This window comes from Serinus canaria, chromosome 2, assembly GCF_022539315.1.
Source record: "Serinus canaria isolate serCan28SL12 chromosome 2, serCan2020, whole genome shotgun sequence".
NCBI classification, from domain to species: domain Eukaryota; kingdom Metazoa; phylum Chordata; class Aves; order Passeriformes; family Fringillidae; genus Serinus; species Serinus canaria.
In genome coordinates, this window is record NC_066315.1 from 37,493,130 (window position 1) to 37,514,940 (window position 21,811).

General features: G+C 38.2%; 1 protein-coding gene across 2 annotated transcripts in view; it reads right to left on the minus strand.

Moving 5' to 3' along the window:
• Positions 1–21,811, minus strand: part of ZNF385D (zinc finger protein 385D) — a 414,757-nt gene that overhangs the window by 9,197 nt on the left and 383,749 nt on the right. For both annotated transcript variants that reach the window (XM_050971656.1, XM_009086110.4), the window contains 3 exons: positions 7,374–7,607; positions 5,253–5,431; positions 3,838–3,939 (listed from right to left, as the gene is read on the minus strand). In XM_050971656.1, the coding sequence (XP_050827613.1) occupies positions 3,838–3,939; positions 5,253–5,431; positions 7,374–7,607 (515 nt within the window). The remainder of the gene's footprint in view (positions 1–3,837; positions 3,940–5,252; positions 5,432–7,373; positions 7,608–21,811) is intronic.

A 21,811-nucleotide genomic window follows, 5' to 3' on the forward strand; every position in this document is an offset into this window, starting at 1 on the left:
TCTCATGTGGCTGTTTCTATTAAAAGACTAAGGCTTTTTTGCCATTCTTGGAGGAATCAGGTACTTCTAATGAAATTACTAGATTACTTCTAGTTAGGTAGCTTTTCAGTTAACTTATCAACGTGATTGTGATTTCAAGGTAGCTGCAAAACTAGTAATACTTAACATATGCAGTATCTTGTATGTTCATTTCTAAACTCTAATTTACTCACAGGTCAATATTAGGAGTAAAGTAACCATTACTTGGAATTGTAACAATGAAACAATTAAATTGTTTCATTTCCAGTGAAGTAAACTAAGGGACAAATAACTTGAAATGTTAATGGGGAGCATCCTGATTTCAGCTAGGAAGAGGGAATACAGAAAAAGTAAAGAAAGAGCATTAAATTAAAGGTGAAATTAGTTGGCTTGTTGCTGTGCTATTCTGCACTTCAAGTGAATACAATTCCTGCAGTTTTTGTATTCAAAACCAAAAAGACTAAAGGGAGAACTGGTGTCTCCTTTCTTACTGAAGCCACAATTCTACTACATATATCTGTTCATTTATTGCTAGTTTTTTCTTTCCTTCTCAAATCTCTTTTGCCTTTCTGATGCCCTCTAGCCTGACCTGTATATTGTGGGATTGAGGGAGAGGGAAAAGGACGCACTGCTGTTATTTTCTTGAACCTTGGCTGGAGTTCTCAGAAATCACCATTATATAAATTGGTAGAGAGCTGTGCACAACCACAACAACAATGTAGGAGTTGTTTTCATCTCCTGAAAAATAATTTCCTAAAGGAATAACATTCCTGTCAAAAAGGCTTTCCTGATTCCATGTCCTACTTACCCCATCACATATTTTCTATTCCTTTCAGTATGGTTTGTATTGAAGACCCTGATCTTGTGGATAACTGAGAAATCCTATGGGGCTATTTCCCTATCAGTGAATCTACCAGAATGGTGCACTGCTTTATTCTACAACTGAATCCTGCATGAATAAGCCACTCATGAAGGCTGCCCCAACAAGGACAAAGTTTCTGCTGCCAAGAGCTTTAACTCAATGTAATGGGTTTTCACAAAAAAAAAAAAAAAAAAAAAAAAAAAGCTCCATATTGTGCCTGTATCAAAAAAGATGGTCAAGGCATAAGGGGCTAATCTCTATGAGGACAATGAATCAACATCCTCCCTCTGGCAGAACCATTTATAAAACCCTACAAAGCAGCAGATTTAACATTCACAGAATTCATAGAATCTCTAGGTTGGAAGAGACCTTCAAGATCATTGAGTCCAACCCACGCCCTAACACCTCAACTAAACCATGGCACTGAGTGCCATGAGATCAAGTCTTTTCTTAAACACATCCAGGGGTGGTGACTCCACCACCTCCCTGGGCAGGCCATTCCAGCACTTTGTCACTCTTTCTGTGAAAAACTTTTTCCAAATGTCCAACCTATATTTTCCTTGATGCAGCTTGAGACTGTGTCCTTGTTCTGCCAGTTGCTGCCTGGTGAAAGAGACCGACCCCCACCTGACTACAGCCACCTTTCAGGGATTTTCAGAGAGCAATAAGGTCACCCCTGAGTCTCCTTTTCTCCAGGCTAAACACTCCCAGCTCCCTCAGTTGTTCCTCACAGGGTTTGTGTTCCAAGCCCCTCACCAGCCTTGTTGCCCTCTTTGGATGTGCTCAGGTGTCTCATGGTCCTTCCCAAACTGAGGGCCCAGAACTGGTCACAGCACTCAAGGTGTGGCCTCATCAGTGCCGAGTACAGGGGAAGAATGACATCCCTGCTCCTGCTGGCCACACTATTCCTGACACAGGCCAGGATGCCCTTGGCCTTCTTGGCCACCAGGGCACACTGCTGGGCACTGTCCAGCCACACCATCCCCAGCCTATAGTGCTGCAGGGGGTTGTTGTGGCCAAAATGCAGGACTCATCCATGCAGTTTAACTGATGGAGAAGATAAAAGTCAGATGTTTCACTACGCCACCCACAATATAAGCTGCTTCTTAACTTGTGGTAGCATCCTAGAGGATTTTTTATTGAAAAAACAATAACAGCTTTTGGAGCTAATAAGAATTATGTTTCAGATAGTTTATCTTGGCAGTTGAAATGTGACCAGAACCATTCTGAAACAGTCGAATGAAAGAAGAGGCAGGTTTTTTTAATTGTTTCCCTTGCTATCTCAACAATTCTCTAAATAAGGATAGAATGAATGGTTTATATTTTATAGAGTTTTATTTAGTTATTTGTCATGGTTTAAGCCTGGCACAATACCAGTGCCCCCACGAGAACACCTACTTCCCTGGCACCTACTGTGAGATATGATCAGAGACAGAGCAAAGCAGGCTCCAACTTAAGGTTAAAAGGAAAAAAAAAAGCATTTATTAACCTACAACTACAAAGGAAGACACACAAATACAATAGAACATAAGATGAAAACCTTCCAAAATTCTTCCTCCTCCCCCCACCAAATTTCCAATTTCATTGCCACCCTTCAGACAATTGATTCTCAGTCTCTCGAGAAGAGAGGAGTCCCTCTTGCGCCACACGCCTTCCATGTCCAGTGCTCTCACCACTGCACATGGATCAGAGCTGCTTCTGGGGTTTTCCATTTTAAGGATACTTTGACCAGTTCCAAAGGGAGCACAGTCCTTCTCTTTTTGGGACACCTGTCCCCCCCAAATTTCACCCCCTGGGGCCGAGGGGTCTCTTGAACAGAGATCGTCTTCTTCTTCTTCTCTTCTTCGAAGTGGAGGGCACCACCACACCCTCCTCACCCGTCGTCTCTGTTCACTCCTCCACATCACTGCACTCTCTTGGCTCTGAGCCATCGCCTCCCCCTAGAACGCAGTCTCTGTGGCACAGAAACACCCGTGGTTCTGCTGTGGCTACACAAGAAAAGTCCAGCCCAAAGCCACTCCATCATCTCCTCCCACCTAGAATTTTCTTAACATCTTCTCAATTTCAACAGCTTCTCAATCTCATCAACTTCAGGAGGACTCAGCTTTTGCAAGGTTCTCATCTTCCTCAGAGGGGTTAAAAGTCCCGAGCTCTCTCTCTCTGCCGGTTTACTTCGTCAACTCCCACGCCTGTCTGCCCTGCTGGGCACCCCCCCCTTCTCCTTCACGCCGGGCCATTATCACAGACACCACAGGCACCGGCTCTGTCTCTCTCTCTCCCTCTCCGGGGGGGGGGGGGGGGGGAGAATGGAGGATGGCTGCCCGAAGCCCTTGCAATGTTCTCCTCCACCCTTGGGCCCAGGCCTGGCCTACCTCTCTCTCCGGCCACATGGCTCCCCTCCCCCCCTGCCCAGCCAGATCTGGGCAGGGGGGGGGTCTGCTCACTCTCCAGCGGGACTCCAAGAGGAAGTTCCCCTGGGAGATCACAGCTTTTAACCCCTGTGTTCTCAGAGGCGTATCCTGCCCTCAGTGGACAAACCAGGTGCCAATATTAAATCTGAACACTGATTGGATTGCCCACACCATCACAAAAAACTTCATTTCCTTTCAAACCACGACATTATTTCATCACTATTGTCCTTGGTGAAAACTGGAAAAATCCTGTATGACATCTGGAGGGTTTTTCCGTCTCTTGCTCTCTAGTGACCTTTGCAACAAGCTTATTTTCTGAGGTTATTCAGAGTAGCTACAAAAGCAAGGGTTCATAGGTTGTAGTAAACACGTCTTAAAGTATATTAAAAAATCCCTTGTGGGCTTCCAGTGGCTCTCTCCTGTACTTGATACTCCAATGGCTTACACTGTCACTCCACTTCTAAACATTTTCCCACTTATGTTTTCTAAAAATCCTACTCATCAGGATTAAAATAAAAGTCAAATAAAAGAGAGTGATTGGCTTACCCCTAGAGGATGTGTTCCCTTTTGGAGTTTGTTGTAAGGGCTGTATTTAGGTTTGGGTGGCTTCCCAGCAGCTCTGTCTTTGTGCCTTCTACTGCTTATGTGCTGTTAAAATACAATAGGGAGGGAAGGGGGGGAAAGAAAACAAAGGGTGATAGTTTCACAACAGATCACTTCAGATTCTGCTTTACACAAGATTACTGCTCCAATACGAAAGGCTTTTGCTCTACAGCAGCATTACTTTGAGTAATTCAATAATGAAAAAGAATAGGCTCTTTTGAAGTTTGAAGGATCCTTTGTGCACCACATATTGGGATTGTAATTTTCATCAGTCCTAAGTTCAGATCTGCTTCCTCTACAGTTAAATATTTTCCCACCTTTTCTAACTTCAGCAGGATTTGGGCCAGGTTAAAGCCTTTGAAAAACTCCTCCCTAACTCTATAAATCACCAATCAAATTCAATCCACTGCTGACAGAAAGTTTTTAAGGAAAATTAGGTAGTAAAGCATCCCCTATTTAGGGAAGAATATAGGGTCAGAAAATTGTTTAAATCCCTAAGCTGCCTGGAGATCCTTCTGAGATGGTTACATACCAAACTAAGAGACAGTGAAAAAAAATGCTCAAAATCCATTATCTTCTTCATAAATTCTATAAGACTTTTAAAGTATCTTTCTACACAGATTATCTTGCGGTATTAGAAGCAAGGGACCTCTTTCAGAATTATTTTTTTTGCTTTGATTTTCATTTTCAAGAGTATTATCACAATACAAATACATAGAACTAGACTTTTTTCTCTGAGACCAGAAGAATGGGTATTGCTATTGTCCATTATTAAATTAATCTTCATCCTCGTAAAGTTCCTTTACAAGTATTTAATTCCAATAGGCATATGGAATTAAACTAAGTGTTTTTCAGAAAGCTTTGATCATCTGAAGAATGACTGAACATAACTTAGAGTAATTGCAATTTAGAGGTCATACTTCTCAGTTAGAGTGAAACATTGGTAAAAATATTAGGAATCCTCTCCATCCCACGTTTCTAAGTGGGTTACTTAGTATTCTGTGAAAGCACTGGTTGCATCCACCTCCATATCTTTGTCAAGGCAAATATCATGCAGTACATGAAATGGCAGAGTTTATTAGCCAGGACAATTCTAGCACTCTAAAGACAGTTGTAACGTGTTACACGTTCTTAAACTCTTTACCAATGGTGTATAATTGAGAGCTTTTGAGACAACATATTCCATGCAAGGGAAAATCATAATCAAAACAAAACATACAGCATGGCAGCCAAGTACAATGGACAAAACTATGAGTTCCATTTGGACACAAATTGACATGGGCTGGCTGTGTTACTACTTTACCACCATGAAAACAAAGAGCAGGCAAAGAGTGTCACTCCACAAGCTGGCTGAGTACCTGTTTCAGTTGTGTCTCAGAGTTTACGTGTACATCACATATTTCACAGTGAAATGTTTTGTTCTGAAGGCCTGTGTTTCCTTTATTCACAGGTCCTTTGCCTTTTACGCCTGCCCGGGGAAAGGCTTTTATGGTTCCACTTCCATTCCGAGCTTCCAGCATAGTTTTGTGCTTAGTCCCTGGAGACAACAGAAATGGGAAACAGAAACAACTTTGGCAATTGGGTTGCATTCATTGTTTTATTTTTGTTTTTTAATAAAATCATATGACCCTCAGCTTGGTGCCACGTGCTATCCTTGGAATGGGACTGTCATGTTCTGTATCAGAGTCATATTAATGTAACAGTATTTCACACCTGATATTTATTTACTAAATTACATACCTATAGGTAATGCACTAGAACAAAGCAGCCAGACCAGAAAGTAGCAGCACAATCAGGTACCCTGATGTGAAGTTAAATGTGTGTGACTTTTCTCATTAACTCCTGCTGCTAATAAGACCTGCATTGTAGTTGCAAAAGAAAAGTAATTTAGCTATTAAAGATGTAGTTGGCTTTGATTTGTAGTCCTCCTGAACAGTTTGATAAACAGTATGTCTAGGTAGCTTATAATTAAATCTTTAATTAACTAATTACTCTCCAAACCAGAAAGGGGCAGAGGTTCCTGGAAGCAACCTACAGTTTATTAATGTCCTGGACAGAAACCAAAACATGTGAGAAACATATATGAGAGAAAAATACAATTGCTATTTTTTTTTATTGTAAATAAAGGTTGCATAGAGAGCACTGGCATTCTGTTGCTGCACCTTTATTCAGACTGAATAGTTTCTTACACTGTTGACTCCCACCCAGGTGGTCTGTGATGATGATGGACTAACTACTGCATACAGAACCACCACTCCAGTGCTAATTGCTGTATGCCTCCACAGAGACTTGTAAAAAAAATGTATGTGTGTGAGCACACACACAGTTTATCAGCACAGGCAGCAAGAACTTGGAAGGTTGTGTTTAAATATTCAGAATACTGTTTTGGCTCTCAGCCTGATCAGAATATTTAAAGTCTACACGAAGTTAAATAGTTTAAAAGGATACAGCTTGAAGTTGAACTTTCACCAGCTGAAGATCTGGCATATAGTAAACAGCATTCAAAACTGATGGAATTTTGTTTCTCATGAATGCCAAGAAGTTATAATTTCCATTCTAATTTGAGTTCTATAGATATGCCAAAGTTATTTCTTTTTAAAGTGCATCCCAAAACCTTTGATCATTTTGCTCTAGGTATTTTATCACTGTCTCTAAATTTCAAACCTAAGGTTCTCTTTCTGTCTCTGAACTCTGCTTACCCTCGATAAGAGGCAGCCCCTGACATCCAAGATCAGGAACTTTCTGTAAGATGGCTATAGGTGGTCACTGCCACCATATCAAATCCCTAGATTTTTTAACTCCACCCACCACTGAGCCAATCAATAACATGCTTAAATTAGTGACTGTGAATGGTGGCTGTTTACTAACAGAACTTACTGATGCTACCAGCTCTAATGACAAGATAAAGTTCAAAATCTAAGAAAGATGGAGGTAGGAAATTACGCATTCAACCCTCATGCAGCAGCTGCTATCAGTTGATGAAAACAAAGGGAAAATATACATAATTTTAACAAGATATTTATTAACAGACAATATGGAGCTAAGAACTCTAACTCCCATCATTGAACTCTGACTGATGCTCCCTCTTTCAGCCTTAATTTGTTAAGTTTCAGACAAAGATGATGGCATTCATTCTCATTTTGCTAGTTGGCACAAGCAAAACTATGCAAACTCCGAACACCAAAGGTAATGAAGTAGAGCCGTCATTTAGCTCAACAAGGTTTTGAAGCTGCAAAGGCTAAAGTGTAAGAAAATCTGCAACTTGCAATAAATTCCTTTCTTTCTCTTTTTTGAAAGCCTCTTTGCCTGTCATTTTTATACTTTAATAGTTAATGAATTCCATGTAATTGCCAGTTTTCTGCCACCTCTTTGTCCCCTGCTGCAAGAGATCTAATCTATTCAGGGGAAGATAATTGCAGCGCTCTTGAGACAGAAGGAAAAAAAAAAAAAGGAAGCAAGCAAGCCCTGCTCCATCTCACCACTGTTGTGCGCCTCCAGCTGTGAGGCAGAGTTGACAGCGACTTTGCATAGTGAACAGTACAGCAGTCTTTTTGCTTTTTCTTCCTCAGTCTCAACGGAAGGGCAAGTGCTGCTGCTCGTGGCTGATGTGGGGATTTTCTCCACTTTAGAGGTGATCTCAGTTGTCATAACACTGCTCTTCCGGATTTCCACGGTTGTCGTCGTTGATATTGCTGGTGTCCCTGTGTTAGCGTCTGTGGGCAAACAGAGGAGGTGGAAAGAAATGAAAACAAACAGAAAAAAATCATGTGACTTTGCTTGCTGACGTTCCAATGCTGTGATGACACAGAGAGACAGATTGTTCTGCTGATGGTTTGACTAATGGTAATGAACTAAACCTGACCCTCTTCTCTGTATTTCATGTGGTTACAAAATACAGTCTTCTATTAGAAAACCATGTGTTGTCTCTTGCAGTCTGCTCACACAGAACTCATAAACTGAACAAAAAGGTCATTAAGAATGTACTGTACAACAGAAGAAAAATGCAATAAAAGAGGTCATGAAAATGACCAGCACAACAGCCAGTTTAAATTTATACACTCAACTTCAGATGCATAAACAGCCATAGTAACACATCATACTTATGCTGATTGGGTAGCCAAGCTAAAGTTTTAACATCTTGTACTAATAAAACTAAAAGTAAAAAATGAAGGCAATTATAAGTACACAGTACACATTGTTATCCATTATTACATAATGATGATACATACTAAGAAGAGTAACTAATTTTATATATATATATATATATATATATATATATATATATATATATAACATTCCCTATCTGAGACCTAAACAAACACTAATAAGTTTTTCATTCTGCCTATCAGTTGGAAAGACTACAAGCAAGACATATACCTAAATCTGGAAACTTATTTCTTGCAGCTAAGAACTAGTGCTTTTCCAGTAGTTGTCAAACGAATGAGAGAGAAAATACACAATGATATTTTAGTTTGAATCATTGATACAAATATTTGGATATGGCAGTAACATGTGGTTGTTAAGTACAGCAGGGTGGAGGTCAGCAAAATGCAGCAGTGGAGGCAGTGAAGAAGATGGTGGGTAGGGGACATGAGAAGGAGACAAAGAACAGGAGCTGTTCTGCCTTTACAGTGCTGTATTTTATCATATTAAAAAAAAAAATCTTAGTTACTTTACTAAAATATGCCTGGATTTGGGTACTTTTCCAGCATGGCTCACTTTGTTTTCATACATTACTTGGTGTTAGTGATGCTCTACCTGTGCTATGCTTTTTTTAACTGCATCCCATTGGAATGGACAAAATAGCAATTCTTTCACTTAGAGAGCTAAGTACAGGCTCCAGTGCAGAAGGGCACAACTAACTGATACCACAGTGGTGCATTGCAGACTAGTACTGTTCTAAACTTTGTTAATGGGGAACATTCATAATAGCTTATCAGGCAATATCAAATTGGAAGCAGGGCAAACACACTGAGAAACCTGATTCAAAACAATTTTAATGCATTGAAGAAACAGATTAGAAAATTAGATGCTTTTCAGTAAAGACAATTGCAGGAATCCACACTCAGTAGGTTTAATCTGATCTATTAAAACAGAATGATGAACAGCAACCCCAGTACTGCATTTGGGGAAGTTTTATTGTATATTTCATTTTGATTGCTTTCTTTGTTTATTTGCTTGGCTTTCAGAAAAATCTTTCAGTGACAGACATGATGAACACAGATCTCTTCTATCATTGTGCTATAAAACAGGTCCCCACTACACTGAGATATTTTTTCCTCCTCTGATCAGCTCTGAAGGCCCTGTGTCCAGCCTGGGGACAGCAATGTCAAAAGAAACCCCAAAATTACTTGCTTTGCAAATACAAATACAAAGCAACAAGAGAGGGTTTGTGATGGAGGGAGCCAAAAAAAAATTAGAAGTTTAGAAAACATGAACTGTGAATATGGAAAAAAAGGGCGAGCACTGACAATGTTTTTCATATCTGTAGAAGGTAGCTAAAAAATAAAAGAATATACTCTTCTCCCTCATCCCTCCTAGTAGAACAAGGACTGTTGGATTATATCAAGAGAGACTTAGATTAGATGTAAGGAAATTTTTTCCTAATATTAAAGTTTATGAAGCCTGGGAATAACCTACCTACACAGATCCAGAAATATTTCCTACTGGGGGACTTAAAGCTGGCTGAACAAATACCTACACAAATATGACTCCCTTTCAGTCAGTGAGAATACAAGATTTTAAGCTCTGTTAAGTTCTATGCATTGTGTATTTTGTCATGTTTCTACGGGTTCTCCCAGAGGGTTTTTAAAAATTATCATTCATAAATCCAAGAAAGCAGTTTTTCATGTGAATATTCTAGGTATTGACAGGCGTTAAAGCATGTAGCAAAAGATAAATTCCCACTCAAGGTCAAATCACAGTTTGGTTTTCTTTTCCCTGAAAGAATGCCTGAAAGTTGTCATAGCCTGAAGGTACTGGGGACGTCAAATATCAGTGCAGAAGGAATGAGGTTACCTAGCTGAACAGCCTCTTCTTATCTATGATTTTTTAAAAATAAGGTTTCAAAATAAAAAAATATTGAAATATTAAGCATATTGTTGGGAAACTGATGAAAAAAAATAAAGCCCTTGAAGATCTGTCCACAAAACTGTAGCACTAACTAGTCGCTCCTTTCCCATTCCAGAGAATCCATTAAAAGTTTGCTTTCCTTCAGTCAAAAATTGCTGCAGTGAATTATTTTCCTCAAAAGCCCAATCCAAATCCAAACCCTGTTGCTTCATAAGCATTAACACTGCTTTTAAAACATCAGTTTCTGCATCCTGGTACTACTGTACAGTAGTAGTCTTAGCCAAGGTACTCTCTTGGTGACATGGAAGGCAAGGGGCAGATGGCCCAGGCAGGGGAAAGGGACGTTAACACTCTCTCATGATTGATGGCAAAGTTGATGCTTTGGTGCTCATTCTAATCTTGCAGGAAATTACAAATGTGCATCAATCACCACTGCCAGCCTTGCAGTGTAAATGTCAGTACTTAGCCCCAAGCAAAATATAGATAATAATTTCTTTACTTTCCTTAGGAAAACCCGAGGCAACAAATGAAATAAAACAATAAAAGATGAATTAACAGCAGATTTTATTCTGCTTCAAGAATCTGGCCTTCTGTATTTATGCTGATCTAATATTTCACTATGTAATTATTTAAAAGCTAAAAGAAAATACAATCAATTATGTTAGCTTATGTTTCGAATATTTTGAGGGTATTTTGAGATACAAATGTAAGCAGCATAGTATATAAAAAATTGAAAATGGTAAAGGTCATCAGGAAAAAGAAACAAAGTTCAGTGCATTTATTCTGCATTTTAAGAGGTGCCCTATGTGAATACACTTGATATTCTACTAATGCAAATACATTAATGACATTAAACCATAAATAGAAAGCCATTGAAGTTCACCACGTAAAAGCCATGACACATTTAAAGATGCAAAGCTGCTCATTCCCATATAAACTTTAGAATTTTCAGCAGAGATTAAGGATAAAACATTCTTAAAGCTGTCAAGTAAGCTTACAAAGAGGCAATTCAATTCTTTTTCTCACAAGAACTTCTAACCTAACCAGCATGGTTCCCTTTGAATATTTTACAGTGTTGCTGCCTGTCTGGAGTTCAGTGCCCTAAATACAGGGTACAGCATTAAAGGTGAAAGGAATTAAAAACCAACCAAACAAGGAAAAACAACACCAAAAAGAAGTAGGAAGGCATTTGAGTTCATGCCTTGTAGACTGAATCAGCATTTCTTAACACTCTATTATGACAGTGCTTTAAGAGCTATTTCAATTATAAATGTTCTAAAATTGAGCTGGAAATTCAGCCACAGTCAAATAGAAGATTTGTTTCTGGTGACGCAGGCTTGCAGCACTGTGCTATTTTCATACCAGTGGCCCACAGCAAATATTCATTATTGCAACTGTCACTGCTTGGCTTTGCTATAGAAGTTGATTGCTGATATTGTATGAAACTGGACTCCAGCAGCAAAAAAAAAAAAGGAACACTTCAGGATTCAAAAGAATCCATTTGTGATTCTGGTCTTAATATAGCAACAGAATAAAAAACCTAAAAATATAAAAATATTACATTACAATCTAATCTTAGTCACTGGCAAAATCAAAAGTCTGTTTTAACAAGAGACAAAGACAGATGAAAAAATATTCTGTGAGAACTGACTTTGAGTGCTACAGATACCAGGGTTCAAATGGGAAACTGTCTTGTGATTAAGGTTCTCCTAAGTAAGCAGGATTAATTTCATATCCCAGCTACAAGACTCATGAATTTTCTTTAGTCTGAAGAAACAGAAAATTACAGCTCTGAGTATGTGAAAGTTTCACTCATCAGTTCCTGCCACTAAGTCTCAGAATTTCTTATCCTGAAGCTATAAATAGACCCAGAGAGAGAAGCCTACTCTGACTTCAAACAAATCACAAATGTTTATGAGCATGTTTTTCTTCCACAGTCTCAAGTGGCACACATTTAAAAATATCTGATTTAGCACACAACCATGCATTCTGGTCTCATTTAAATTAAGCTTCGCCTTTGACATAAAAGGATTGAACGTTTGCCCCATAACACTGTTCAGGGAAAAAAATAAACAAAACAACCCAAAAAAACCCCAACAACTGTGCCTCTGCAGAAGGTAGAAAACACGTTCTTTCTCATAACAAACAGAACTTGATATGAAATATTTCACTTTATGAGACCACTTAGTATTGCAGAAACATTGTCAGCTGGCTGTATAGCTTATAACAAACCCATGTCAATGCTCCCAAACAGACCCTTGGTACTGGCACATTCAAGGCTGGGACTGGGACTCAGAATGTTATTTTCCTGACTACTAAGAATTGTGTCCTCAGTTTCCTGTGACTGCTTTGAAAATTCCATTTTCCACTACTTCTGTGGTAATTATGTTTGAAGATAAGACTTAATTTCTTTAGAATCTATAAATTAAATAGTGGAGTACACCAAAACCAAAGTACCACCTCCAAAAAAATTATGGCTGACAGATATTTTTATGCTTAGCTGATTTTCTGTTCTCATCTGCTGAAACATAAGCATGTGTGCTAGCACATTGACTGACTCCAGCACTTAAACAAAACACTGTGAGGAACTTTGACTCAAATGTATCAACTTCTTATCCTTTATATGTGCAGAATACAAACTTGCATATTTTGTGGTTGGTGGGTATCTGTCCCTCTACAATACATTGTACGAAAAATTCTTTTGGTATCATATTATCAAAAATCCAGTCATTAAACTTAGTTTTACATTCAAAACCTGGATTCAATCTATTTATTATAAATATATCCTGCCCAGAATAGATATGTTTTCTTGGAGAGATAGAAGTATATTTTTAGAACACAGAAGGACTCATATAAATTTTCTCAAATAAAAAATTATTACATCATGATTTAGAGACATAAATAGCAAACATCACAGGGATTTTTTTGGCATAAAAGACCTAAATATATGATTGACAACTGTGTAATTTATCACTTTATGGTCACCTTCAATGGCACAATATGAAATTCTAGAAACCATGGTGTTCACCTGATCTTCTACAGGATGACTACTAATTACTGCATCATAATGGAAGGGTCAAGAGCTCTGAAGTAATAAACAAAGCCGAGTATGAGAAACCAGGAACAGTATTTGAAAATTTTTGAGGAGCTCTTTTTTTTGAACTTTTTTTTTTAAGTCTGTCTTTTAAACAGCTGTTACCTGTTTTGTCTCCCTTTCCTTGTAACTATTCTGGCTTGTCAGTACTTTCTTGGTCAAGTTCCTTGTTAACTTTCTTTGTCTAGGTGTCTATCAAAATTATATTTAATATCCAGAAAGTGAGTCTGAGCATGTCTAAGGTATTGCCCAAGCTTTTGCCCAAATGTACCAAACAAGCATTGCTGAGAAACTGAAGGGCTACAAAGTTTCCCAGAATGAGCATGAAAGACAAATACCAGGAATTTTCTTGGATTATAAGTGGAGAAGCAATAATCTCATTGTTTTGAGAAGCCCTGCTTTTTAACACTCAAATAAATCATATTATACACAGTGCTCATCACTCAGAAACAAGATGAAGAAACAACTGGATACAAAACAAGTGACTTCATTTTACTGCTGCCTCTACTCCATGCTTCCCATCAAGATGCCTTGGCAGAGATTTGATGGCAGGGAGACAGAAAACAGGATGTTTGGTGACAACAGGTGCCCGCAGAGAGAGTGATGATGAAAAGTAGGAAACTTCATATATTTGATCTTTGGATATTTTCCTCCAGTTAAATTCAATTCTGTCAAGCCCTCAGATGACCTCCTTCATTAATTAGGAGTGCAAAATTTTCTAATGAAATTATACCTAATTTTTACTAGCAGTTCTCTTGGTTTGCAGCACAGTTCATTAAACTTCAACAGGATCAACCACAAAGGGACAACTGCATTCCTGCTGAGGTTAATTGAGCTGGCAGCAACAGTAACAGCTGGGGGTAAAAGGCCTGTGGAAAGTGAGGAAGTTGAAGTGTCACACCATGTCTGAGTTTTGGTTTCTTAGGCAAATGTAGCTGAGAAAAATATGACTGGAAGGTAAGGCAATGATGAAGAGAAACCATTTATTTTTCAGGTCATTTAAGGAATACTTGGTGATGACTGAGTTTGGACACTGAGCTGTCCTTATGATTGTATGGATTTTTCCTCAGCCAGGCAGAAGAAGATCACCTTTCACCAGCTGTGAGCGAAAGGGTCCCCATGCAAGGAGCTGCTGGCTGAAATTACTCTCACAGTTTAATTAATGGGTATTCTGCAGTGAAAATTTGATTTGAAAGTAGGACAAAGTGTTTGCTTAAGAGGTGGAGTTCACACTCAAATGAAAAGAGGATTTTTGCATGCTTGAGACTATGCTGACAAACTACCACCAGTTTTAGATCTGCATGCACCTCCGTATTCATTTCCCAACTTTTAAGTAAAAATAAACATAATAAAAAATATACTCACAGCTAATCTTAGTACATGAGTAGAAATTCATCACCAGTTGAGGTTATTACCAGTAAAAAACAGAGAACTGAAAAAACTGAAAAAGCTAAAAACCCAACTAGGAAAAGGGTTTTGCAAGACATTCTAAAGTAAAATGAATTTGTCTTGAATGTCTCTTTCTGGAGGCCAGCACATGCACAGCAGTACCCATCTGTATTATCATCCTCTCTGTTCCTCCAAAGCAGGTCAGCTGCACATGAAATGCCTTTGTTGCTCCTTGGCTTGTACTGAATGCCAGACTGCCCAGGGATATCTGGGTGATTCAGCTTCATCCAGAAGTCATCCAGAGACAGCTACAGCAATGGAAAGGGATGATTGCATTCCCGTGTCCAGGAACATCCTTGGCACTGTGTGAATCACTAGCACAGACAGAAGTCCAAAATAATGTTTAAAAATAGGGCCTGCATCAGTGCCAAGGTCCAGGTGGCATGAGTTATATCCAGTCAGTACTGGAGACAGTATTTCCCCAAGGAGAATTCAGGGAGCAACTTTCTCTGTGTCACTAACAGCGATGGCTTCAAAGTATTACCTTACTACCCGAAAACTCATTAGAGCTTGAAGTCACACCATGTACCCAGGAGAAGATATTGCTCTTACCAAGGTCAGTAAATAAGTATGATTTAGCTTCTGACTGCTGCTCCTGCTGCCCCACACACCTACCATGCAGACATGGGGAAGGAAGCAGCAGGCAAGCTGTTCTCCTTAACTTGCACTGTCGACTGTAGTGATGGAAGTGAGCATTGAAAGGGCCTCTCCCAAACTCCCCTTCTCTTTGACAGAGACAGAGAAGGCACAGTCTAGGATTTACACTGCTGGAAACAGAGAAGTATTTTTCACAAAATAAGTAGGTAGGCAAATCCTACTTAAAACTTGATATCAAAACCAATTTACAGTGGAATCACTCCCCAGTAATCTGCCACCAAAAACAAGGAAGCATGAAGTAATAATCACCAGCAAAGAAGAGAAAATGCATTGCTTTCATTAATCAAATGGAACAAGGAAAGAATAAGTGAACTGCACTGCAGATTGCAAAGGATTGGTCTTCATTTTAAGCAGGTAGTTGATATATTTCGCATTTTAAGCAAGTTGAATGTCCTCTTTAAAAGCTCCATCTAAACGTTAAGTCTCAAAGCAGATTTATAGCCAGAGAATCCCTAGAAGTAAATAAAAATAACTGGAATATAACACAGAATTTCTAAAAGGACTGACTTCTGACTGCCCTTGTAAGTGTAATACCTCACGGCATTCCCCTGTCTTGAATCCAGGAATAATTAAAGCTATTCCCTTTACAGCAGCTTACTTCCTTTACTGGAAAGCAATGAACTAGTAAATCTGATTTTGGCAATAACTGAAGTTGTGTCTGACACAGGAATTGTCCCTTGTGGTACCAGCATCACAATTGTATAACTTTTCTCAGAGGAGAGAAGGCAGGGAGAGCAGTGAGGAGACATTCTTTCAGATATCTGTCCTGTAGTGCATTGCAAGTAGAGCCTGTAGGGGATGTGTTCCAGGGAACTGATCAGCAATGACTTTTGCTACAAAACACCTGCTCTTCCTTAAGTAGCTGAGATACCAAATGCCCACATTTGGAAGAACAGATTTCACAAAGAATTGAGGAGAGAACAATACAGGAGATGGTAGTATTATTACCATTATTTTTACCATTCCTTAATCTTTGGAGTAAATAATTGTTTTGATTTTCCTGGTATCCTCTTTAGATTTTTATTAGTCTTCTTTAGTCCAATGTTTTTACAAGGAATTCTTCCCTTGACTGCTCACACACTGTTGATAAATATTTTGTAAATTGACAAGAGAACTCTAGCTATTAGAGTAGCATCCAGTTGAATGCCAGGGAAAAGAAAACCTTTTGCCATTTTCAGTGTCTCTGGAAGGATCTCGTATTATTCCCAACTACAGTTACTATGCCCATCTATTTAACTTGTTCTTACATCTCCACCAGGGTCCATATCCTAAAATAAATTATTTTACTACTGCCTGCATGCCTTCTGCTCCTTCCCCTCTCCCACCCACCACAGGTTGCTTCAGGGCTAGGACTGAAACAGAGTTTATGAAACACCCCGTGTCATCATTACAGTTAAAAACATTGAATGATGTTTACAGAGAGTTTCACAGACAATACAGACAACAATTTCTAAATAACTTGTTGTCACCACAGTTCTTGTATAATTTACAGGTTTTGGGTTGCTTTTTCTTACTTTTTAATAAAACAATTATTTTATGCAACATGAGATATCTATGTTGGCTCTCATGTGCCAGTCTTTGCCTCTGGGCAGACTGTTACCAACTGAACTATCAGTCTAATGACATTAGCTGGCAGAAGAAACACACTTGGTAAAGCACAGTAAGGCTGGATAAATGGTCCTGGGATAAGGCAAAGACCAACAGAAACCTGTCTACTTTAACAATTTAATAAGTGCCCTTTCATCAGACGTTGTCTTTGTTGGAAGGAATGAATCAACCCTTTTTGTCTCTTCCAGTAGTTCTCCCTGAAACCATCCCCACATATCCTGCAGAGAAGTTATTAGTGCTTTGCTGTTTGGGGTATTTATCTAGTCAATATGGTAATTTTATCAGGCACGTTCTCCACAGAAGAAAAACGCAAAAATTGATGTTTTCCTAGCCCAAAGCTGTTCTCATGAATTATATAAAGCCTTCTGCACACAACAGTAAAAATCAAAAAGTATTTCCTTGTGGCACCATTCATAGATATCACTTCTACCTTCAAAGCTTACAGAATCTAATGTATTATTTGATTTAACCAATTGCACCCAAAACAATGATGGCTTTGTACTTTAGAACACAAAGCTAGCAGGATAGGCTTTAAAGGAAATGACTGCTCTTAGTTTGCAGTGACAGTAAAAGAGAGTAACTCCATATTAATGGATATAAGTATCAAAATGACAGCACAAGACTATCTATAGGAAATATTTGAAGGTTCTAGATGAGAGGTATCTAATTTTTGCTCTGCTTTGGCCTTTTCTTATATATCCTCTTGTAAGGCTGACATTAAATGCCTATGTTATCTGGAAAACTAGAAGTGACATAAATTAATACCTATAATGAAGTAGTTAATTTTTCAGAAGGTTTGGTCCAATACTTGCAAAGACAGAAGTTCTGTTGTGTTGAGTGAAGGTAACTACATTGTAAAAGCGTGGTTCTGAAGCAAGTAGTCATAGGAAAGTGAGAGCTCCAGAGTAAATATCATGGAGAGATATTTGAAGAAAACAATCTTAAGCAACAGGAGCAGGACAGACAATAACTGCAAACTCTGCTAGTTCTGTTAATTTTTTTTTTCCTCAAGCAGGAAAGAGTATTAATGACCGTAATTATAGCTTTGATTAATTTCTTTGGTAAACCCAAATTGTCATTCTCTTCATGTGCCACATTTTTCTTTGTATGCAGTTCTTTCCCTAACAACACAACACTGTAGCAATAAAAAAGGTTTCATCTTCCCTTCTAAACATGGCTGTAAATACTACACCACTTACAAGATCATACCCCAGCTTCCTCTGTTAAAGCTTTTTCCTTTCTTGTCCATGATAGTTATTCAAACAACACTAGATCTGACATCATTCAGATCCAGCATTATCTGTTAGAAAAGAGAAAAAGAGAAAATAGAAGTTCTTCTTATCAGGGTAATATACTATTGTGTTAGTTCCTTATTTTTCATTGTCATATCTCTCTCCCATGGTACACTGTAATGGAGAAAAATGTATGAATAAGAATCCATAAAAGCATTAATGCAAGCCCAAATATTTGAAAATTGCCCTCATTTGTAGCTATTTTATGAATAACTGTATGTATTTTTCATGTTCATGTTTACACAGTGTCTAGGTGAATAGGTGCAATCTGCCTGCCTCAATAAGCTTTAGACCTACAAATATTTGTTAATGAGCATGTAAATTTGAAGGATTGCACAAATGCAGCAATCATCACTCCACAGCCACACCTTCACTCAGTTTAGCATTGTGACTTTTCTTTAAAACCCACTTTTCCTTCACATAAAATAGTATTTTTAGCATTTCTATCATGGCATCAGGTCCTATGTCAAGAAATCTAGTTCAAAGCCCTACTGCAGAGCAGAACACACAGAGAATGGGGAAAAATACTAGCAACTGGATAATACAATTAAAAACAATAACCCAGAATAATTCTGTGTAAAGTCAGAGGGATTACCAGAGGGATGGTGGTTTTTTTATGATGTGGAATGCATTTTACCACTCCTTGCTCACACCTACTTAGTATGTAGCAAATAATTTAAAAAGAAATGCAATAAGTTTTTCAAAATTTTCAGAGGAAACCAGCTGCACTTAAAACAAAAAAGTGATTTGGATGAAAAATATGGAATTAAGGATTTAGTTTGTTGTAGTATCTTTCAAAAACCTTGGTTAAAAGTTGCAGTATGGATGCATTAGTAGAATAACAGCAGCTGGAACAACATACTTCTAAACATCCTTCAGCTTCTGCAATATCCAATATAAGGACATTTAAGCATCTCTTTAGCACTGACACACTATATTAGTTATTTTCTTGAGCTCTTAAGGTTGCTTCTATTCCATACAGACAAAATTACAGATAGATTTTCTTAGGATCCCTTTGCATCACACAGCATTTTTAGAACGTTAGCAGAGGTTATGCAAGGTAACAGCACTGCTTTTCTGAAGCAAAAATTCAGATATGCCAGTCTCTGAAATTCCAATACACACTATAAAATGGAGGTTTCCACCTTTGGGACAATTCCAGTGTTTTAATTTACAAAATAATTTGGCCATCACTTGCACAAACTTCCTCACATAATGTTTGTGCATTAGTCATTTGGCAGGCAGGTAGGGAGCTTACTTCAGAAAACCTGCATCATTTGTGATCTTGTAAGCCAATTGCTGACACTGGCAATTGACCTACAGTCTTAGGAAATACAGGTATACAGACTTAGAAATATTTTTGGTTTTTTTGGGTGGGCAGGGGTGAGTGGGAGAGAAAGACTGCAAGTTGATCAAAAAAGAGAATACTTGTTCCTCCCTCTCAAAGCCCCAGAGCTGTAGACCAAGTGAATCTACAGATCAACACATTTCTTAATCCATGACCATGGGAAAAATGCATATGCTTGTACAGCTGTAAGATTTTTGTGAAATGGAAAACAAGGAGGTGGGAAAATGCTCAAAGCAACAGCTCCAGGCTTCCACTGCCATACAACCACTAGCAAAAACCTTGCAGCCTTGCTCTTCTCCAAAAGCTACATATTGTCTCCTCTCCCTCAAAAAGTATAAACATACCAGGGCACCCCAAATATACTGCTTTTAAGATATACAGAATTAAAAGCTTTACCAGTAATTTGAAAAATTGAAGGGATTTGAGACACTTGGCTTCAAAATAAGCCTTCCATCAGTTTTCCTGGAAAGCAAATACAGTGTGCTTCCCAAGTCTGTTTGCTGTACAGCAGACAAATATTTGATACTTTGCATGTCCAGGTAACAGTGAAATCAAGATTTTTAAAGGCTGTCCATTGTTCACAAACATATAGAACAGAAAACACATCTACTTGTCAATCCCATGGCAGGAAATAACTCTGGACAACCCCTTTAATATTCACTACTCCTAAAATGAATTGTACTGACAAAAGAGTTGAAGATGAGGATAGACAAGATAACTCGTTCAGTGTGGAAAGTGTGTTTGTATCATCAATAAAATTCTGCAGGAATAGAAAGTCAGTCAGGAACATCACAACTCAGAGGTGACAAACACTGCTCCAAAACTATGCTTTTATAAACTTGTTCTTATGGCTTTCAGACATTTTTCATAAGAAATTCAAGCGAAGATTCAGCAGGTAAACAATGTGGCAATCTAGACACAATTCCCATCAAAAAAAACCCCAAATCCCTTCATTCCTTCTATCATTAGTTTGCATGTGTTTGTAAAGTAAGGTGGAGATTATATTTAAACACTTCAAATGCTACAGCATGCAGTTGAAGATGCAGCTTTGAGATGTTATGAGAATCCTTAGAAATACAGTATAAGGAAGATTAGATTTCCCAATTCTACATGCTAGGCTAAAATGTTGGTGAGGAAGAGCAGAGCTGCCATTAGCTATGAGAGCAAAGCATTCATTCCTTCTTAATATAAGCAGACCTCAAAGGTAAAAAAAAAAAAAAATTAAAAATATAGCCTAAAAAGTTGAAGGTCTGAAGGGCAGTTATAAGTTGCTAACCACCCATAGCACTTGCACAGGCAGCTTGACACTAAGTAAGGGTAGAAAAGTCAAAATGGAACCACTAAAGCAAATAACCAGCATGGCCACTTCTCTTTCTAGCTGAAATTTTAATATTTATTGTCTTAAGGGAAATAAATTCTAGGGGTTGGGTTTTTTTTTTACACCAAACACTTTTTATTTATTTTTATGTGCACTTTTATGTCTTTTATGACTACTTTTTTACTTATGGAAGACCCAATAAATGTCCTCATATAATAAGCGAGCAAGCAACCACTTAAAGTTCACTTACTGTCCGTTTCAATAGTAATCTTCATTGTCTTCATTAGGCTGTAACCTCTTAAATTTCATTAACAACAGAACTCAGTGATGCCAGAAAAGATGATCTGGACTAAAATGCCTCCTAGTCTGTGCTCGTTCACAATCTAAAGACAGAGCCCACAAAAACCGACATTCCAGACGACATTAGCTAAGATTGTCACTGTACACGGAATTTCTTCTAACATGCTGTCCTAGATGGAATCTCAGAGAACTCACTCAGCCTTGGGAAAATTGTGAGTACTGATTTCAGCCTTTCATCTTCTGCTTAAATAGTTTAAATAGTTTAATTAAATAGTTTGCATCACAGTTAACATTTCTAGCTTCACTGCAGGATTTTGAAAGGAACTTTTCCCTCTGAGGAAAGAGTCATACCTCTAAATCATTCAGTGCACATACTTGAGAGCTACCAAGCAGGTTTTTCTAACATGTTAATCACAACTTTGTCAACTGACCAATGATCTCTCTGCAGACTTAAGTTTTTCACTAATTCCAAAAAAATAAATATTATTGGATTGGAAAGCATCCATGTTGTGTAACATCTTTCTTTTTGTGACTTCGGGCTGTAACAGCTGTTTCAAATGTCAGCAGATAGGGCAGAATTAAAAAGGATACACAATGTGGACAGGGGAATTGCAGATCTAACCTATCTGTGCCTAATGCCAAGAAATTTACAGATGGATAGCTCTTTATCAATTTTCCATGTAAATTTATTAATCATTTTAATCAGTCTAAATATGCAGCTGCCACAGTGCCAAATATCATGAGTCTGATAAACCAATCCTCTGCTCTGTAGGGATACT